At 41.9% G+C, this 20,868-nt stretch overlaps 1 protein-coding gene across 1 annotated transcript in view; it reads right to left on the bottom strand.

Moving 5' to 3' along the window:
* The window catches only part of LOC111077100 (DEAD-box helicase Dbp80), a 75,508-nt gene that overhangs the window by 14,951 nt on the left and 39,689 nt on the right, over window positions 1-20,868 (bottom strand). Inside the window, exon 8 of the mRNA XM_041595790.1 lies at window positions 14,806-14,941. Within this exon, the coding sequence (XP_041451724.1) occupies window positions 14,806-14,941 (136 nt within the window). The remainder of the gene's footprint in view (window positions 1-14,805; window positions 14,942-20,868) is intronic.

The raw sequence follows: 20,868 nt of genomic DNA, 5'->3' as shown, positions 1-20,868 counted from the left end.
TTGACATGATTTTTGATTCTTGATGATAGAACAGATGTACACTGCTGGTCAAAATAATAAGTACAGAGGTATCGTGCTAATTTGTTATTAAATATCTCTTATGTTTTTGAAATCATGGCTGCCAACTGTTTATATTTTAAAAGGTTATTGTGTTGCAAAGCATTTAAATTCAAAATGAAAGTGGGGAACCCCACCTATTCAATTCTAAGCTCAAATTTGTGCTGGATGGGCATTTTTGGTCTGGTCAAAATACTAAGTACACTTGTGAAATTTATAATTTTTTAAGGATTTTATCAGGATTTGGACAAAGGTTTTTGTTGTTTTTTATTGACTCCTCTCATATTTACGTAAATGACATTTTAGATGGGCCGAAAAAAGCATTGTACTGAAGAAGAAAAAAAGATTGCCATATTACCAAAAGTCTTGGACGATCGGTTTGTTTTGTTCAGAATGCCTTAAAGTCAAAAGTGCCAACTGAAAATAGAGGATGGAAGAAAAAATTTTCACCACCAACGGACAGCCGTATTGTATGTCTTGCAAAAAGGATGCGTTCATGTCTTCCAAGGCCATTTCCGCTGAAATTGGAAATGTAATATCATCTCAGACAGTTCGTCGCAGACTACAATATGCAGACCACCCAGGACGTATAGCCCGTATTTGCCGAAAATCATTTGGCATGGTCTGGGTCAGATGGGTCTCAAAAGTGGAATAACATATTATGGAGCGACGAATCAAAAATAAATCTTTTCGGTAATGACTCCAGAAGATATGTATGTACGACGCCCCAAAGGCAAAGAATTCGACGTCAAGTACACAAAAAAATGGTTAAGCACGGAGGCGGTTGCATAATGGTCTGGGGCTGATTTTCTTATCACGGCGTTGGGCCGATACATCGCATAACTGATACTATGACCAAATTTGGATATAAAAACATTTTGACTGACATTATGCATCCATATGCTGAGGAAAACATGCCCTTGAGTTGGGTGTTTCAACAGGACAACGACCCGAAACACACCTCAAAGCTGGTCAAGGATTGGTTCACAGAAAACAAGGTCAACGTTATGAATTGGTCAAGTCAGTCTCCTGACTTAAACCCTGTTGAAAACTTATGGGGAGACTTAAAACGGCGAATTGGAATAAATACCTTTCTAAATGCCCTAGAATTGTAGGAATTAAAAAAAAAAAACCTGGTATGAGATTCCAGTGGAGAATTACCGCTAAATTTTTGCCAGTATGCCAAAAATAACGTTCGTTCTCTTTCGTAGTGACCAGACGTGTTTTTGTTTTGCGCTCCGCATTTTCCTTTTGTTTAACTTAAACAGCCGGTGTTTTTTATCTATAATTTAACTCTCTTACTAACATACATTAAAATCATTCTTTTACCGCGGGTGCATGCCTGTTAATTGTGTAAAAACACAACTTATTTAATAAATTTTGTGCGTCGGTTAGTCGTGTGTTTGTGTTGTTGCTTTTCGTAAGTACGCCCTCTCATTACATTTAGCCGCTCTTTGTCGTAGTTATTGCCTTCTATCACTCTCTCTATCACCTAACTCTCAATAACTGTTCTTTCGCTCTCGCTCTTGTAACCTTTTGTGCAGTAACGCTCTCACTTATAAGCTGTTGCTGCAACCACTCTCCTCTCTCTCTTTTTTTCCGATTTCGCTTTAAGCATTGCTCTAAGCATTTGCTCTGCACAGTGGTCTGATTGCTATTTGTTTTGAACTTTTTTTTCCCGAAGTAAAAAAAAAATAAAAGACATAAATATGGAATTTTCTGTCGTCTGTGCCAAAAAAACCTGCAAGAAGCAGATCACCCATGACCAGCCCAATATCCCCTGCTGGCTTTGCGAAAGCGTAGTGCACGCAAAATGTGCCGTGTAGGAGACGCCATTTCCCAAAACAACGGCCTACATTATAGTTGTGAGGAATGCCGTGCTGTGGAAAACGACATGCGTTCGTTCATGAGGCAGACGCGGAGTGGCTTCAAAGAGCTGATCGTAGGCTTTAAACAGCAGTATGATCGGCTCTTGGCCATGAACACTCAGTTCAGCAGTTTACAGCTGCTGGCTGAGTCTCCGAGGCGCAAGAAGTCTACTCCGCGGGACTTGCAAGTGCCGACTGCCTCATGTCCGCCGGCATCTGAAAAACTTACTCCGACCACTCCCTTAGTGCAGCAGTTGATTACGTTTGCTACTCCAAGGGCAACGATCGCTGCTGGTGATGCAGATTCGGGAGCCGAATGCGTCACTTCGGAGAGTATGCAGCCGCACCCAACTTCTTAACTATCCCATCAGTTTCGCTCCCACCAGCTAAAAGATGTCCAGGACCACCGGATACTGGCATCACAGGTACTAGGCCTGTGGTGCCAAAATCACTGTTGGGAGTCCCACCTAAGCGACAAGTTTTTGTCTCGTGGCTATCCCCTGACATCACATCCAATTATGTAACCGCTTTTATACAAAGCAAACTAAAAGCAGTTGGCTTAAAGGTGGAAAAATTTAACTTTTCTTACGTCTCAATTTGACACCATTTGTTCCGCCAAGTTTTGGCCGGAGTATTTGGTCGTCAAAGAGTTAAAGGATAAGTAAAAGAATAGAATAACTCTTCCTAGTAGCCAACCATTGCTCCATCTCCACCCTCATCGTCCACCTCTCCCACCTTCTCCCAGGCTTTTCCATTTTCATTACTTGCTCGTATATTCCACCTTCCTCGGATATCTTAATATACGAGCATCACCTGACCGCTTTAAAAACTGTTTCTTCCTCGCTATCAGATAAAGACCATATGATAGTTCTTGGGGATTTTAATTTGCCAGGTGCTGTTTGGTCTTCGGTAAACGAGTCTAATAACCTTGTGCCCATGTCACGACATGACTTTATCGACGGCTTGCTAGACCTATCCCTGTCTCAAGTCAACCATGTGAAAAATTCCTTGGGTCGATTGCTTGATCTGTGCTTTGTCTCGGATCCGACCATAGCGTTGTTAACCCGAGCCCTTCCGCTCAGTATACCTGAAGACTCCTACCATCCTACATTCGAAGTGTCAGTCGATATTGGCCCTACTGTATTGGATTGAATGAGTAGGCTATCTGAACGTGTCCGCTGCTTTCGTAAAGCCGAGTTTACGAAACTTAATAACCTTATTAGGGATTTTGATTGGTCCGCTCTGTACTTGTGCACAGACGTTATGAAAGGCACACACATTTTTTACAATGTACTTGACACATTTTTTGATTCTTGTGTCCCACTTTCTTGTCCGGTTAGATCTGGAAAGCCTCCTTGGTTTACCAAGGAGTTATCCAGTCTAAAAAATTTTAAATCAAGACTTTATAAAAAATTTCGAGAAGTTGGTTCTCCCTTTTCTCTTTCTCACTATGTAATAGCTCGGTCAAATTTCTCCGTTCTTAACGCTCAATGCTATAAGAACTACCTATCTCGATGCAGGATACGATTTTCACAGGACCCTAAACAGTTTTACAGCTTCGTAAATAGTAAGCGTAGAACGTCCGTACATCCATCCTCGTTATCTTTTCTCAATATGTCAGCAAACAATGATCAGGCAATTGCCGATCTTTTTGCCAAATTTTTCCAAACAACCTATTCTCATGAAAGCTACTCTGGTCAGCCGTATCCATACAGTTTACCAAGGTCGAATGGCATCTTCAGCCCCTTGTTAAATGAAAGCTCACTGCTTCATGATCTTCGACTGGTGTTTTCACCAGGTCCCGACGGAGTTCCCGGCTGTGTACTCAGGTACTGTTCCGACGCTCTGTGTGGACCCTTGCTTAAACTATTCACCCTATCCATTAACTCTTCATGCTTCCCCCCCATCTGGAAGGAATCTTTTATTATTCCGCTCCATAAGAAAGGTAGCAAGTCTGATGCAAATAATTATAGGGGTATATCTAAGTTATCCGCTATTCCTAAAATGTTTGAAAAAATCTCTGCAAATCACTTATATCTCCGTCCCAGCACGGATTTATAAGGCGACGATCAACAACCACAAACTTATTAGAGTTTACCTCTTTTATCATTAAAGGCTTTCAAGGTAACTTGCAGACGGATGTCATTTACACTGATTTTAGTAAAGCATTTGATTCTGTAAACCATTCCCTTTTAGCACAAAAACTTGACCTTTTAGGGTTTCCGCCTAATCTTTTGAGATGGATTTCTAGCTACCTTTGTTCTAGGTCTCAAAGAGTCCTCTTCAAAAACTCCTTCTCTTCACCTGTTAAGGTTACTTCTGGAGTACCACAGGGCAGCCATCTAGGCCCCCTACTATTCACACTCTTTATTAATGATCTGCCTTCAGTATTAACAAACTCTCGAGTACTCATGTATGCGGATGATGTTAAACTTTGTGTCCAGTATAAGGACATTTCATTTCACTCTCGCTTGCAATCCGATCTCAATAACTTTCAATCATGGTATTGTGCAAATATGTTACACCTAAATGCCTCGAAATGCAAAGTAATGACATTTCATCGCTCCAGCCCCCTATTGGCTCCTTATAGCCTCTGCGGTGGTTCTCTTGAGAGAATTACCTTGGTTGATGATCTTGGTGTTAAATTAGACCCAAAGTTGAAGTTTTCTGAACACATTTCTACCATGGTAAATAAGGCCATGGGTGTGCTTGGGTTTATAAAGAGGTGGTCAAAGGAATTTGACGACCCCTATATAACGAAGACTCTCTATATCTCGCTTGTTCGTCCGATTTTAGAATACGGCTCTTGTGTATGGTGCCCCCAGTACAAAGTACACCAGGACCGTATAGAATCAGTCCAGAAAAACTTTTTACTTTTTGCTCTGCGTGGCCTTAACTGGGATGCAGGTGTGAGACTGCCATCTTATCCTCGTAGATTGCTTTTAATAAACCTTCCAACCTTAGTTAGTCGTAGAAAAATGCTTGGTGTGATTTTTATGCACAACCTGATCAAGGGTGATGTAGATAGCCCTGACTTGTTGAGCCGCATAAACTTTACGATTCCTATTAGATCTACTAGAAACTTCATTCCTCTTTTCCTTCCGCTTTGTAGATCGAATTATTCCTTGCACGAACCATTTAGGGTACTTTGCTCGGACTTCAATTCCCTTTACCACATAATATCAACTACTAATTCCCTTCCTCTTCTTAAGTCACTAATACTAACATACCTTTCCCGTAATTAGTTATATTTTTTAGCTATCTTTGCATGCTTAGTTCTTTGAGTTGTGTTTAGCTCTAATTTTCCTCGAATTTTAGTCTAACACCTATCTTTCCTGCATGCTCGCGATCGGTTCGGTAACACGCGTCGCGCGTCATGCGGCAGCGCCCCTCGGTCGGTTGGGCGGGAGGAGGGCTGCGTTTCTGCCTGGGTTCCGCGCGTAACAGGCTTCGGCTTGGTGTCGCATGGGCCACTTGATGGTGCAGTCATTGCATATCAACGTCCAGACAAAAAGAATCGCCAAAGTAATACAAAATAAGGGTACCGTATACTAACATAGGATTATAAATCATAAAAAAAAAATGTATATACGTTTTAAGTTTTTGGCTTTGTAAAATTGCTGTACTTATTATTTTGACCACCCCCTGTTTATGTTTTTTAGATAAAATTTATCAGAAACTATATATTTGAAGCGAAAATTGCTTATGTTAACTTTTTTTATATTCTACTGTAGGTTAGTAATCTAAAAGTTAGGTGGATTTTTTCTTTGTTTTTTTTTTTTTTAAGTTTTACGAGACGTGAAAGAAAGCTCATTATTTTGACCAGTAGTGTACATGAATTTCAGCTGAAATTTTCGGACATTTTTACAGTTTCTGCAACTTTGGTCTTTATAAACAAAATTTTATTTTTGTTTGTTCAGACATGAACTGTTTAGCGGCATCTATTCTTATCAAAATAAGCTATTAATATCACTAGTCAACACTAGAATTAGGATGTGGCCCAAAATATAGATTCTTATAGAGTTCGGGGTTTACAATTTTTCACATAACTTAATTATCTTATTCCGATGATCCTATTGGGCTTTGAGGTGGCTCAGAGGGGCCCTAGCTGAGGCCACCGGACGGGTCGCAGGTTGCGGATAGCGAACGGCCTACCCTAGTGGGTAGGTCAGCTGCGAATAAGCGGGCATCTTAAAGAGTATCAACTAAGTTGGCTCTGAGGGAGAGTACCGAAATAAGCAGTCCCGGACAGCCAGCGGGTGTTCGCGACGCAGCAACACTGACGATGCGCTTGTGGTGCCGCCTCTCATTAAGTAGCTCACACAATCCCATCCCTACACAACACCTACCCACATCCCAGCCCCAACTAAGGTGTCACTCGACCCGTGCCAAGAGTCAGCCTGGCTGGGGGCCCGGTATAAAAACTAGCCCAGTCGTGAACGGAGAGCTCAGGGACTTGGCAGCCCCCTGTTCTAATTATGCCTTACCCGGGTAACGCAGAGCTCTGCCGGGGTGGACTGTTCCCCTTCTCTGCAGCTCGTGGGAATTATATGGACAAATTCGATAACATGAACAACAACAAAAACAAAAACGAGAGAGGCACTCCCCAAATGCCTACAGGGAGAAATCCCAAGCGAGAGAAGGCAACGGCCCAAAGGCCTGGCCAAATCCGCTCAGACGCAGGAAAGACCTGCACGGTGAAGGACGCGGGTATGAATCCGGATGGGTCCCATCCCAAACCTGGGATGGGTGGAAAGACAACACCCAAAACTGATACCATGGTAGGGCAGCTAAGCAATATTGCGGCTGCTCAACCTTCCGGTGGAGCGGCGGGTGATGGCTTGCCATCAACCAGCGTCCAAACCAAAAAATTCAGCTATGCCGAAAAGAGGAGTGCTGGGCACATACTCCGTCGGCAGAACGCCAGCCAGGAAGTCAGTCCAACAGCAGACTGGCTGAAGAAAGTGGAATGGGCCTCGGTGGTGTTGCCCAACTTCAGTGTGGAGCCACAGAAGGTGGCCGCACAACCGAAGAGGCAGCGCTCTCAAGAGACGCCCGGACCTGTCGCGAAGCGATCCAGGGTTATACCAAATGTATCCTTCGCGCAGATTGCCAAGGATAGGACGCTGATAGGCGTTCTCGACAAAGGCAGCGCGGAGGGGAAAATACCCAGAAGCCAGTGGAAGTGGGTGGAAGCGGCACTGGCCGACCGCTGCTTCGAGCTTCTCGAGAAGGATCCCGGGCCACCCCCAGTCTTCAAAGACATGGGATGGTTCCAGGGGAGCATCAAAGTGGTAGCCTGCGAGGATGAGCGCTCCGTAAAGCTATACAAAGCTGCGGTGGCGCAAATCGGTGAGGTCTACGCCGGGGCGAAGCTCGTCGCTGTGGACTGGAGCGAGGTGCCCAGTAGACCAAGGGCCCGTATATGGGTACCGGCCACTTTCAAGGAGCCCGAGCGGATCCTCACGATGTTGCAGAGATGCAACCCCACACTGCCAACCTCAGATTGGAAGATGGATTGGGGAGATGTCTCACCTGGCTGCCTCGATCGGGGCTAGCGATTCCTTGTTCAGCACAACCACCGCCTGATTTGTGGGGCCCTTTGATGCCTCCACTTTGACCACCTTCCAATCTGAGGTTGGCAGTGTGGGGTTGCATCTCTTAACTTCGGGTTCAGCTCGGTGACCATGAAGGTCTATAAGTCGGATGCAGCGACCGAGGCGCGTTCTGTCAACAACCCAGTTGAGCAGGACGTTGCCTCGGAGATCGAGGCACCCGAAGTAGACCCGGAGCCGGCCCTGGAGAGCTACTCCTCGGAGACGGAGCTGATGCTCGATTTTGAGGCGTTGTGTCGGGACGAGATCCTCGACGACTCTGACGCCGACATAACAGTGGTGGAGAACGATTCTAATGAAGTCTCTGAGGCTTCTGCAGATAAATCTCCACCACTGTAAAGCAGCATCCGCTGCCCTGATACTCCGCTTAGTCGCAAGCGGAGGGGACATAGTCCTAATCCAAGAGCCCTGGGTGGTAGGAGGCAGGGTCTGTGGATTAGCGACGAAGGACTACAAGCTGATTGTAGCCCAAACTGAAGGTAAAATTAGAACCTGCATATTAGCAAGAAAGCACCTAAATATCTTTCTGCTCCACAATTTTAGCAATAGCGACAATACGGCGGCTAGCCTAGAGCTACAAGGGACACGCCTGAACCTGGTGTCGTCCTACATGGCTCACGAGGAAAGCGATCCTCCCAGTGACCTCGTTCGCAAGATTGCCAGCGACAGCGAGAGGTCGGATACAAGCCTACTAATAGGCTGCGATGCCAACGCTCATCACACCCAATGGGGGAGCTCGGGTACAAATGTAAGGGGTGAGTCACTTTTCAGCTTTATCCTGAACTCCAACCTAATTATTGGTAATCGGGGTAATGACCCCACTTTTATCATAAAAAACCGTCAAGAGGTTATTGACCTCACTCTATTGTCTCACAAACTGTCAGACATAATGGAAAGTTGGAGAGTCCTAGAGGACCACTCCTTCTCCGACCACAGGTACATCGAGACAATCCTATCGCTCGAAAGCACCATACCCACTAGCTATATTAATCCAAGGAAAGCCAACTGGGATATGTATAGTGCAAAAATGGAGGAATTACTCCCCCCCCTAGCCACAAAATGTCCGGACACACAAGACGATCTTAATCGTCTTGTGGACAATTTCACGGAAGCTTGCAACAAGGCCTTCATGGCAGCTTGCCCCCCAACCAAACCAAGAGGGAAAAAGAAACCCCCCTGGTGGTCTAAACATATAAATACCCTCCGGAAAGACTGCAGGACTCTCTTTAATAGAGCCAAAAGCAGCAGCGAGGAAGCGCATTGGGAAAATTACAAAAGTAAGCTAACCCTATACAAAAAAGAAACAAGGAGAGAAAAAAGGGCCTCTTGGCACAAATTTTGCTCCGAAATTGAGGACACGTCAGAAGCCGCAAGGCTACGCAACATCCTGTCAAAAACATCCCCCTCGGTGGGATACCTCAAGAGAACGGATGGTACGTGGACTAACTCTAGTGAGGACTCCCTACACATTCTACTCGATACTCATTTTCCTGGGTGTACGACCATCGAGCCGGCAGACTCCCCAAGTGAAGGCCCGGAAACCTCGATGGGGCACATCCTCACAAAACGGAATATTAGCTGGGCAGTAAACAGCTTTAAATCCTACAAATCGCCTGGCCCGGACCAAGTCATTCCGGCTCAGTTGCAAAAAGCCGGGGACATGGCCATCAACTGGCTGCAAAGTATCTTCAGGAAGATACTGACAGTGGGAAAAATCCCCCGTGCTTGGCTAAAGGCTAAAATAGTCTTTATCCCCAAAGCAGGGAAACCCTCACACACAACCCCAAAAGACTTCAGACCAATAAGTCTATCGTCCTTTCTTCTCAAAACCTTTGAGAGACTAGTCGGGCTGCAGCTGAGGACAACTATAAATCCTCAGTGGCTGTCAGGCGCTCAACATGCCTACCGAAAAGGAAAATCCACGGAAACGGCACTCCATGAAGTAATCTCGGCGGTAGAGAAATCTCTACACGTCAACGAATACTCCTTAATCGCTTTCCTAGACATTGAGGGAGCTTTTAACAACGTCATACCAGGAGCCATCACAGAAGCCCTGACTGACCTGGGAGTGAATCGTCACTTGATGATGCTCATAGATCAATTGCTCACATGCAGGACAGTGACATCATCAATGGGATCGTCCACTCAGTCTAGGTATGTCAACAGAGGCACCCCGCAAGGTGGTGTCCTGTCTCCCCTTCTATGGAACATAGCAGTCAACAAGATACTGTGTGACCTGGAAGGGGGGGGGCTGCAAGGTGGTAGCATACGCGGACGACGTTGCCATTATTTTCTCGGGAAAATTCCCTCAAACACTCTGCGATCTAATGACCGCAAAGCTCGCGCGACTCTCAGAATGGACAGAGTCGCGTGGACTGGGAATCAATCCCTCTAAAACGGAACTTGTATTGTTTACAACCAAATACAAAATCCCGTCCCTCAACCCACCAATACTAAACGGATGTAGGCTCTTCTTCAGCGACAGTGCCAGTTACTTAGGGTTGGTAATTGACAAAAAACTTAGCTGGAACCTGAGCATCAAAGACAGAGTGAAGAAGGCTACGATAGCCCTCTACACTTGCAAGAAGGCCATTGGGCTAAAATGGGGCATGAACCCAAGAATAGTCCAATGGATTTACCTGGCAATAGTTAGACCAATACTACTCTACGGAGTCGCAGTGTGGTGACCTGCCCTATCGAAGGGGACCATCACTAAACAACTGGGCAAGGTGCAGCGCACTGCAGCCCTATGCATCAGTGGAGCTCTAAGCACAACACCAACGGATGCGCTAAATGCTATCCTATGCCGGCAGAGCCTTGACCTTGCAGGTAAGGAGCAGGCAGAAATGGCAGCAATCCGTCTTAGAGACTCTGACCAATGGGTGTCACATCACACCGGTCATGCGTCCATCCTAAATGGAAACAAAATCGTCCCCACAAAAACGGACTACTGCGTTCCGAGGGAGTATACAGATACCCCCTTCGAAACAATCATCCCACACAGAAACATCTGGCTTGAGGGACCACCTGGTCCAAAGGGAGCCATTCGAATCTTTACTGATGGCTCAAAGCTGGACAACAAGGTCGGAGGAGGAATCTACTCCGAACAGCTGAACATAAGACAGTCCTTCAGGCTCCCGGATCACTGCAGTGTCTTCCAAGCGGAAGTCATAGCGATCAAGGAAGCTTTGAGCTGTCTTCAGGAACTAGCCCCTGCGGCAACTCATATAAATATCTACAGTGACAGCCAAGCTGCGATCAAATCGCTGAATGCGATAACAACAAGCTCGGCTACCGTGGCAAACTGTCGCAAATCTCTTCATGAGATGGCTTATCAGTTCGTCATCAGCCTAATATGGGTCCCGGGCCACCAGGACATTGAAGGCAACTGCATAGCGGACGAGCTGGCCAGAGCTGGCACAACAATCCCCCTTCTCCATGATAAGGAGGATATTCGTATGCCAATGGCCACCTGCAAGCTCAAAATAAAAGAACATTTTAAGCGATTAATAAATGACAGATGGCAAACCGTGTCGCATAACTCGGCAAACATGGCCTAACATTATTAGGAAGCGCACCGATGAGCTTTGCAAACTCAGTAGGAGTAGGTTCAGCTCAGTCATACGCTCCCTTACGGGACACTGGCTAATAGGCACACATGCAAACAGGCTGGGCGCGCCATATAACGACTTCTGTCGAAGCTGTAGAGATGAGGACGAGGAGGAGACTGTGGAACACCTGTTCTGCTCCTGTCCGGCTCTCAGTAGAAGGAGACTGCAATACTTGGGCGCTCCTTTTCTAATGGACATTTCGGACATGTCTACAATCAGTCGCAGACGGATCGCAGGCTTCATAAGGGCATCCGGATGGGATAATGGATAACATAGGGTCTCACGAGGGAGAAGGGAACGTATATGCGGTATCACAACGGGCCGAAACCGGCCTAGGTGTGTCGGGTCTCTGACAATCCCGACAGCCGCTTCAACCTAACCTAATTATCTTATATCTGGTTGCATAGAACTTTGCAGTTCTGAAAAGCTGTAGTCTATAACGGACCCGAAAATGGCAGAAATGGCAGCAATCCGTCTTAGAGACTCTGACCAATGGGTGTCACATCACACCGGTCATGCGTCCATCCTAAATGGAAACAAAATACATATACACTGATGGCTCAAAGTTAGACAGCCGTGTGGTCGCGTCTACTGTAACGAGCTTAACATTAGTCATTGTTTCAGACTCCCGGATCACTGTAGTGTGTTCCAAGTGGAGGTTGAAGCAATAAACGAGGCTATTTCTATAGTCTCCAAAATTTCTTTAGACAGACACTCAGAGTGCGTCTTCTGAGACAGCCAAGCAGCTCCCAGAGCACTTGGCTCAATATCGTCGAACTCAACTACTGTCAACATATGCCGCAGGTCTCTTAATGAGACCGCAGAGCATTTAGATCTCTCCCTAATATGGGTTGCCGGACACAGGGATATCCACGGGAATGATGCTGCCGACAAACTAGCCAGGCAAGGTACTACACCTCTCCTACCGGAGAAAAAGCAGGTAGCAATGCCTTTGGCTACGTGTAGGCTACTAACGCACGAAGCCTTCGAGCTAATTGCCGACAGACGAATGCAGCAAACGATCTGTCGAGCTCTACAAACTCAGCAGAGTACAGTGCTCTACCGTCATCAGAGGCATCACAGGACACTGGCAGATCGGTGTCATGATGCCAGACTGTCAATCCCTCATAACGACTTCTGTAGAAGCTGCAGGGACGAGGAGGAGGAGCAGTCGGTCCCCCACTTCTTCTTATGTCACTGTCCGGCCCTGAGAAACCGTAGGCTACGGCTTCTTGGGGCTCCCATCCTCACTGACGGACCTGTCCGAAATCAGACCAGGGATATTGTCCAAATTCATCCAAGCCACAGGATGGGACTGCCCTTAACTCCGCAATCAGATTGCTCACCACGGTGTAGGGGAGGGTACACACCCATGCGGCATCAGAACGGTCCTGTAGCAGGACCAAGTGAGTTAGGGTGGGGGGATTTCCCCTCTCCACAACTACCGCCTTAACCTAACCTAACCTAAGCTATTAATGAATAAAATTGTTCAAAGAATGCCAACAGTACGATGTGTTTAAAAAATATACCCCAAGCAATGTTTGATTACTTGATATATAATTCCAATTTTGCTTAATATACAATACAAAATTGTCAAAAATCTTATCACATGACTCTGCTCATCAAGTTTTACTTTGAGACATCATTCGTTATAAGCGCTGCCCCAAAACGAGGCACACCTCTTTAAACTTTTTTCAGAAGTAACCTTTCCTTTTTTTTACATAACTCTATGATCTTACGTCTGGTTGTAAAGAATAGAGATAATAGAGATAAAGATAATTAAAACAGCTACAATGTAAGCCCAAACACTTTGTAATTTTAGCTTACCGCCTGGGAAATATAAAGCATTGAAATGCAAAAATGATGTATTCTGTGTGGTATTTTTAACGAAATTTTGACTTTAAAAACTCGGGAAAAGTCGAAAAAAATTATATCCTGTGACCTCTATTTTTTTTTTGTATAGGTGCATTTATTATGCGTCGTTAAAGGTATTTTTCATTAAAATCTATGGTGAAACTTTGGAGCTAAAATTCGTTAGCCAAACCTAAAAAATGATAAAATTAACAAAACATACCTTTTGGAAGGTTGCGGGCCCAACTGCCAATTAGGAATTGGAATCGCGATCAGGTACCAAATGTACAACCCTTTTTTTTTAAGTCAAAATTTTGTAAAAAACAAAATTCCGCATAAAAATCATCATTTATGCATTTCAATGCTTTATATTTCCCGACGGTAATCTGAAATCAAAAAGTGTTTGGGCTGGACTTCTAGCTGATTTAATTATATTTAAAAAATAGCAAAGTTCTTTACAACCAGAAGTAAGATACTAGAGTTATGTGAAAAAAAGAAGCTTTACCTCTGAAAATAGCTTTAAAAGAAATACCAAGTTTCAAAAATTCTTCAAAAAAAAGTTCTGCCATAGAACAAAAACGAGAAGGAACGTGTGAGTCGCTTCTGGGGACACGACTCTACTTATACCCGTACTCAGTCAGTATATACATTTTTGAGCTTATGATTTTTTAGAATTTTAGAACTAAAAAAAATTGTACATTTTACATTTTTTTTGCTACATCTGTTATCTACATCTACATCTACAATGTATATTTTACACCTAACATGTAGATTATAGATGTACCATTCATATTCTACATCACCACCGCTAGCGGTGTGCGAGCGAGAAAGAGAATGAGTCTCTAGCAGAGGGAGGCGGAGGAGGCAACTGAAAACTAATTTCTTCATTTTGCCTATAATTATGATCCGATCTGATTCAGATTCGGCAATCTGGTATATATGGTCATTCTCTATGATACTGCTTCTTTAGTTTTATCGTATCTTAAAAAATGTGCCTGCCACAGATTTTCGTCCTTTGTGAGGGCGGAAGGGGGCGGGGCGAAATTTTTAAATACACTTGTAGCAGTGTGATATTACCTGAGTCTGGAAACCAAATTTGGTTGCCCTAGCTCTTATAGTCTCTGAGATCTAGGCGCTCAACAAGACAGACAGACGGACAGACAGACATGGCTATATCGACTCGGTTATTGATGCTGATCAAGAATATATATACTTTATGGGGTCGGAAACGTTTCCTTCTCTGCGTTACACACATCCCCTTTTACCACAAATCTAATATACCCTTAACTCTTTTTTGAGTACGGGTATAACAATAATTTTTTAAAAACATTTAAAGTCCCATATCTATCAGAAAAAGTCGGTTTGGATCCTTGAGAAAAAAAAATTTGGATTTTGTCGAGTAGTGTAATTTAAGCAACTAAATTTTGAAATTTCGCTCAGGTGTGTTGAATTTCAAGGGGTGTGAATACTGCCAAAAAGGTGTCCCTTTGCTCCTTGCTCTTCTCTGATAAACATACACGCCAAATTCATAGTATATGAACTTTATAGATCCTTTAACTACACCGAACGACGATCATAGGTTGGTTCGTTTTCAAGTATTAATTATGAAGTCAATTGTGGGATTGTGTAAAAAATTAGAGTCAATTTGGAGTGGACAGCAGTTTAATAAATCGGTAATTTTTTTTATATATAATTAAAACATTTATTTCAGGAAAACTCTGTAATAAATGCACTCTATAATTAGTTGTAATAATAATGCACTCTATAATTAGTTCTAATAATAAGCATGGGATTTATACTCACATGACAAAATATGATGGCCTGGCCGATGCTAATGCATCCATAAATATTTTGTATTGCATTATATTTTCCGTCTTCATTTTTACATTTAACGTAATACTGTTTAATATTATCAAGGGATTCTTGCTCTCGATTTAATCTGAAAAAAAATATGTAGAGCTCTAGTGAAAAGGTAGAAAATATAATGTGTTTAATGAAATAATAGTACCTAGTAATACCTCACTACTTTCAAAACTAACCAAATTGGTCAATAATGATAACTTTTAAAATAGACTGGACTGTCAGCATTGGAAAACCGAAGAAATATCTTCTTGGTCTGAATGAAACAAGCCGAATACAAATGAAATATGAAATGAACTAGTAGGGTTTTTTTAGAAAATCGAAAAAAAAAACGACTAAACTCCAATGAAAACATATATTTCATGTTCTTCATGTTTCTTGAGCTTTAATATTACGTTTTGATCAATTTTGTTTTCATTGCGGACTTGCACCGGCAGGGCACGGGTCCTTAAACTCTTGCCGACACTTCAATAGGTTTTGGGCCGATAATCCTTTAACCACTTGCTAAAACTTTGATCTGGTTGACGGATTTGCAGTTATTAAAATGTAATTGTCATTCCCGAGTTAGATTTCGATGAGATTAAGATCTAGTTCCTAGCGAGCTTTTGTGAGTGTTTCATTATCATGGTTAAAGATCCTTTTGAAAGGCATTTTTCAATTGTAGCATGAATGTAATGTATTATTACGTATGCCTACATAAACAGTTTTGCTCAATACTGAAACGCCAGTCTAGAAAGTACTGGACTGGGCTCAGCCCAGCACGCCCAATGATATTTTTTTTCATGATTTTTGGGTGGTAACACTACTCAACAAAATCGAACTTTTTTTTTCCTCAAGGGTCTAAACCGACTTTTTCTGATAGATATGGGGCTTTAAAATTTTTTAAAGAATTATGGTTTTTTTTCTATGGCAGAACTTTTTATTGAAGAATTTTTGAAGTCTGGTATTTTTTTTTTAAGCTTTTTTCAGAGGTAGCGATAGTTTTTTTCACATAACTTTAATATCTTACGTCTGGTTGTACAGAACTTTGCTATTTTGAAAAGGTAATTAAAACAGCTAGAAGTTAAGCCCAAACACTTTGTGATTACAGCTTCGTCTGGGAAATATAAAGCATTGAAATGCAAAAATGATGATTTTTGTGCGGTATTTTTACGAAATTTTGACTTTAAAAACTTAGAAAAATCGAAAAAAAATTATATCTTGTGTCCTCTATTTTTTTTTGTATAGGTGCGTTAATTTGGCGTCGTTTAAGCTATCGCTCATTAAAATCTATGGAGAAACTTCGGAGCTAAAATTCGTTAACCAAACCTAAAATATGGAAAAAATGCACAAAAAATACATTTTTGAAGGCGGCGGGCCCAACTGCCAATTGGGAACAAAGCAAACGAACAAGGGTTGTACATTTGGTACCTGATCGCGCTGATGGGCAGTTGGGCTCGCAACCTTCCAAAAGGTATTTTTTGTTCATTTTTTCCATATTTTAGGTTTGGTTAACGAATTTTAGCTCCAAAGTCTCTCCATAGATTTTAATGAGCGATGCCTTAAACGACGCCAAATTAACGCACCTATACACCAAAAAATAGAGGACACAAAATATAATTTTTTTTCGACTTTTCCTGAGTTTTTAAAGTCAAAATTTCGTAACCATCATTTTTGCATTTCAATGCTTTATATTTCCCAGATGGGCTGTAATCAGGTTTGGGTTGCGTTTAATTACCTTTTCAACTTTCGACTTTTCCTGAGTTTTTAAAGTCAAAATTTCGTAAAAAATACCGCACAAAAATCATCATTTTTGCATTTCAATGCTTTATATTTCCCAGACGGTAAGCTGTAATCACAAAGTGTTTGGGCTTAACTTCTAGCTGTTTTAATTACCTTTTCAAAATAGCAAAGTTCTGTACAACCAGACGTAAGATATTAAAGTTATGTGAAAAAAACTATCGCTACCTCTGAAAAAAGCTTAAAAAAAAATACCAGACTTCAAAAATTCTTCAAAAAAAAGTTCTGCCATAGAAAAAAAAAAAAATGTCATCAAACCATTTCTAAGCCCCAAATCTTTAAGAAAAAGTTCGTTTTGTTCCTTGAGGAAAAATCGTGTTGACTAGTGTAATCGGAGATCTGTGAATGCCAAACATATTCATTTGAGTCTATCTTACCATATAATGCAACTCAACTATCATCCGTCAAAAGAATTTTTGTCACTGTGACAGGCCATTCCACATGTGTTTTTCCAAACTGAAGTCGTGCACCCATGTACTCTTAGAGCTTTCTGGCAACCGTCTACGAACTGTCACATAACTGGCAGAGCGAAATAAAATAGTTTTCATAATTTTTTATGATATTGAAGTTGTGGTGTTGCCTTCAACCATCGCCGACCATCCTCTAAAACTGGGGTACCCGAAATCAGCTTACGGCGGAGCACACCCCAATTCTCACAAACAAAAACACAAATACCAATAAGGGAACAGTGCAAACTCGAAGAAAATATAATAAGAAAATCATAACACCAATCAGAGAAGAGACAACACCGGTTTTTGCTGGACGCATCCCATACACACAAAGTTTTTTGCATATGTTGTGCTTTCGGTATGCTGGTACGCATCACAAGCTGTGTATGGATACAAGAATTGGTTTTATGCCTTCTGCCTTTAGTTTTTAGTCTAACTCTTAGGTCTCCTCTTCTGGACCGAGCAATGATTTCTTCAACGCTCAAAAATCAAAAGTACCGCTATGTCCAAAACTTTCTTTCATTAAATTATTCGATTGATTTGAATTGTTTTTTCATTTTAAAAAATTAATTTAACCCAGCACTACTATTTCATTGAGCATCAGATATCATGGGTAGTTGTCTAAAGTCATGAAAAACGAGAAGGAACATGTGAGTCGTTTCTGAAGACACGACTTTGCTTATACCCGTACTCAGTCAGTATATACATTTTTGAGCTTACAATTTTTTAGAATTTTATTTTTTTTTTTGGTATTTAATCGCTAAAGCGAATAGAGTGGTCGCACGACGATGAATCTGCAATGACCAGATACTTCAGTTGGTATGGTGCTATCGATGATTTGTTGTGGAGGGCATGCACGGTGTTGCTTTTCGATGATTCCAAGGTTTTGTTGATGAGGGCATGCACGGTGTTGCATTAAGATGATGTTCTCGGTGATATTAATTTTACAAAGTAATGTTAGGTGTAATGATTTTAACAAAGTACATTAGATTGGTGTTAACGGTGTAGGTAATTATTCAGTATAATATTTAGTTTAAAAGTGTATTCGTGTGCGTGAGTTTTACAAGGAAATTAATAATAAAATGTCAATTATACAATGTAAGGGTTAGAAAGTGTAGTGTGTATGTTTTAATGTTTACGTTTTACAGGTATTCTAAGATTAAAGTGATATGTTTGTTTGAGATTAGTTTGTATGAAAATTATCACAGAAAAAAAGCAACAGAAGGTTGCTCCAGAGAGTAGGAACAACAGAAGGCTGCTCCTCAAAGTGACTTCCGATAGCACCGAGTTGCCTGACCTGAATTGATCCCATGTGCTTTGATTCAAAACTCCAAATTGGCCTCATCAATATATTTCGCCAATTCTCTAAAGAAAAGAGGCTCTTTTGTGAGTAATAACTCCTTGATGTTATTAAATCGCTTGAAAATCTTGTACTTTTTCCTAATACTAGCATGTCTCTGGCAGTAGAAAATTTCGTGTTCCGCATCATCGAGAACACTGCAAACTTCACAGATGTTGGAATTTCTGGCTTTGATCCTATGTAAAAAGACGTGATCATAGGTACGTCCAATAAGTAGTCTGTTTATGACCTTTATATTTTTGGCACGCCAGTCAAGAGCCCAGTGCCACGGTTTGACTGGAATCTCGCTATAAATTGAAGCAAAATACGCCCCTTTAATTTTTGATATTTCTTTATACTCATTATTCCAGTCGATCTGGACTCTAATCTTAACTGTTCTAATTACTTCATCGAAGCTGAGAGGTATGTTAACTATTCTACCCACGCTAGTGGCTGATTTGGCTAGTAAGTCAGTCTTTTCGTTAATAGCAATGTTCTTATGACCGGGTATCCAGTGCAAAACAAAGTTGCTAGTGAAGGAATTGTCTATATTGAGGTGTATTTCGTCTGTTAAGTATGAATTTGATTCATTGCTTTTCAGAGCCTTTAAGGCCCCTTGACTATCACAGAGAATAACAGTTTTATTATATCTTTTTTTACTTGATATCTTTACTGCTGTTAGTATTCCTACAAGTTCTGCAAAAACAGAAGAGGAATTATTTTCAATCTTAAATTTATAGCTGTTGTTACTAGGGTAATCCAAGATACCTATACCTATCCTATCACCATTGATGGAGGCATCAGTGGAAAGAATGTTCCACCCATCTAACACCCACTCTTCAAGCTTGGCTTGAAATATGGCATTACATTCTTCGTTTGAGATGTCTTTTTTTTTCCTGTCAAAGACTGAGAAACAAATTGCAGCTTTAGGACTGTGTTTGTATTTTTTATTTTCAGTATAATTGTCGAAAAGGTCCCTAAATTCTTGGTACACGGCTGTGTAAGCAGTCCTTGCGTTAGACAGAGTGACATTATCATAAAGAGTCGGATTTAGCACTTTAACCTTCAGCAGTTCTCTGACTGTAAGAATCTTAGCTCTGTGTTTAGGCGGTAAAATACCAGCCAGAGCAAAAATCAGGTGCGTAGATGTTTTTGGAGGGACACCCACACATCGGCGAAGGCAGTCCGTCTGTGCAGTATTAAGAGATTTGCTATTGCCAATGTTTAGATTTGAAAAACTGGTAATGGCGTGCTCCTGCTGAGATCTGATGAAAGATTTGAAGATGTTGCAAGAGATTTTGGGTTTGAGACCTGATTTAATGGTGGTTACAGCATGTAGCAGAAGCTGACTTTTGTCTGACTTGTCCCTGATTTTTGCAATGTGCAATTTGTCTGACATATTGGCACTAAGGACTCTGCCTAAAAAGGTGATGGATTCCTTTATCGGAAAACTGCTATTATTGCATGTTACCGAGATGTTGTTACGTCTTCCCCTCCCAGCAACCATAACTGCAGATTTGCTGGGATTGAAATTAAGACCTAGATCCTGACAGAGCAAATGAAAGTTATCGACCTTTACCTGTAAGTTGTTCCTAGCTTCAGTTATGTTGTACCCAGTTGAGATGATGGCAAAATCATCAGCAAACTGAATTACAGTCGTATGGCAATCATTGATTTGATGCAGCCTTTTGGTGTACAGATTGAAAAGTATAGGCGAGAGGCAGGAGCCTTGAGGCAAACCACCATTGACTTCTTTAATGGAGTCACCAAGTTTTAAGAATCTTGATGAGAAGAAATTAACAATCCAATCTGTATATTGCGTAGGAATGTGTTCATGATCCATTAACATTTGTAGGGTTTGTAGATTAACACAGTTATATGCATTATCTATGTCTACAACGACAGTTACAACCGATTTTCCCCGTTTTTTCTCATGGGCCATGGTATTGATAAGATCATTTATACACATGGCTGCTGATTTGCCTTTTTGGTATGCATAAGTCCGTCTGGGCATGGTATTGTGTTCTTCTAAGAACATATCGAGTCGATTCTTAATCATTAGATTAAGAGTTTTAGCCAACACAGAGATGAGCGAGATAGGGCGATAGTTTTGATAAATGCTGAGATCCTTACCGCGCTTTGGGATGGGAATGACTTTGATGGAACGCCATTGATCAGGGACTCTACACTTTGTAAATAGCTTGTTGTATTCTTGTATAAGATTGTTCTGTGCTGGACTACTGAGTGCTTTTACCATATCATATGTAATTCCGTCTATACCTCCCGCAGTGTTTCTGCCTCTGTTGAGAACAGCAGACAGGTCACTCAAGTCAAAAGAATCAATGTTCAGAGAAGTTTTTCTAGGAAAATATGTTTGAACTTTCGCTGATACAGAGACTTGTCTTCTAAGAAACTCAAGGTACGGAGAAGACCATTCTG

The sequence above is a fragment of the Drosophila obscura genome, unplaced genomic scaffold, assembly GCF_018151105.1.
Source record: "Drosophila obscura isolate BZ-5 IFL unplaced genomic scaffold, ASM1815110v1 contig_8, whole genome shotgun sequence".
Lineage (NCBI taxonomy): Eukaryota > Metazoa > Arthropoda > Insecta > Diptera > Drosophilidae > Drosophila > Drosophila obscura.
This window is presented reverse-complemented; position numbering and strand designations above follow the sequence as displayed.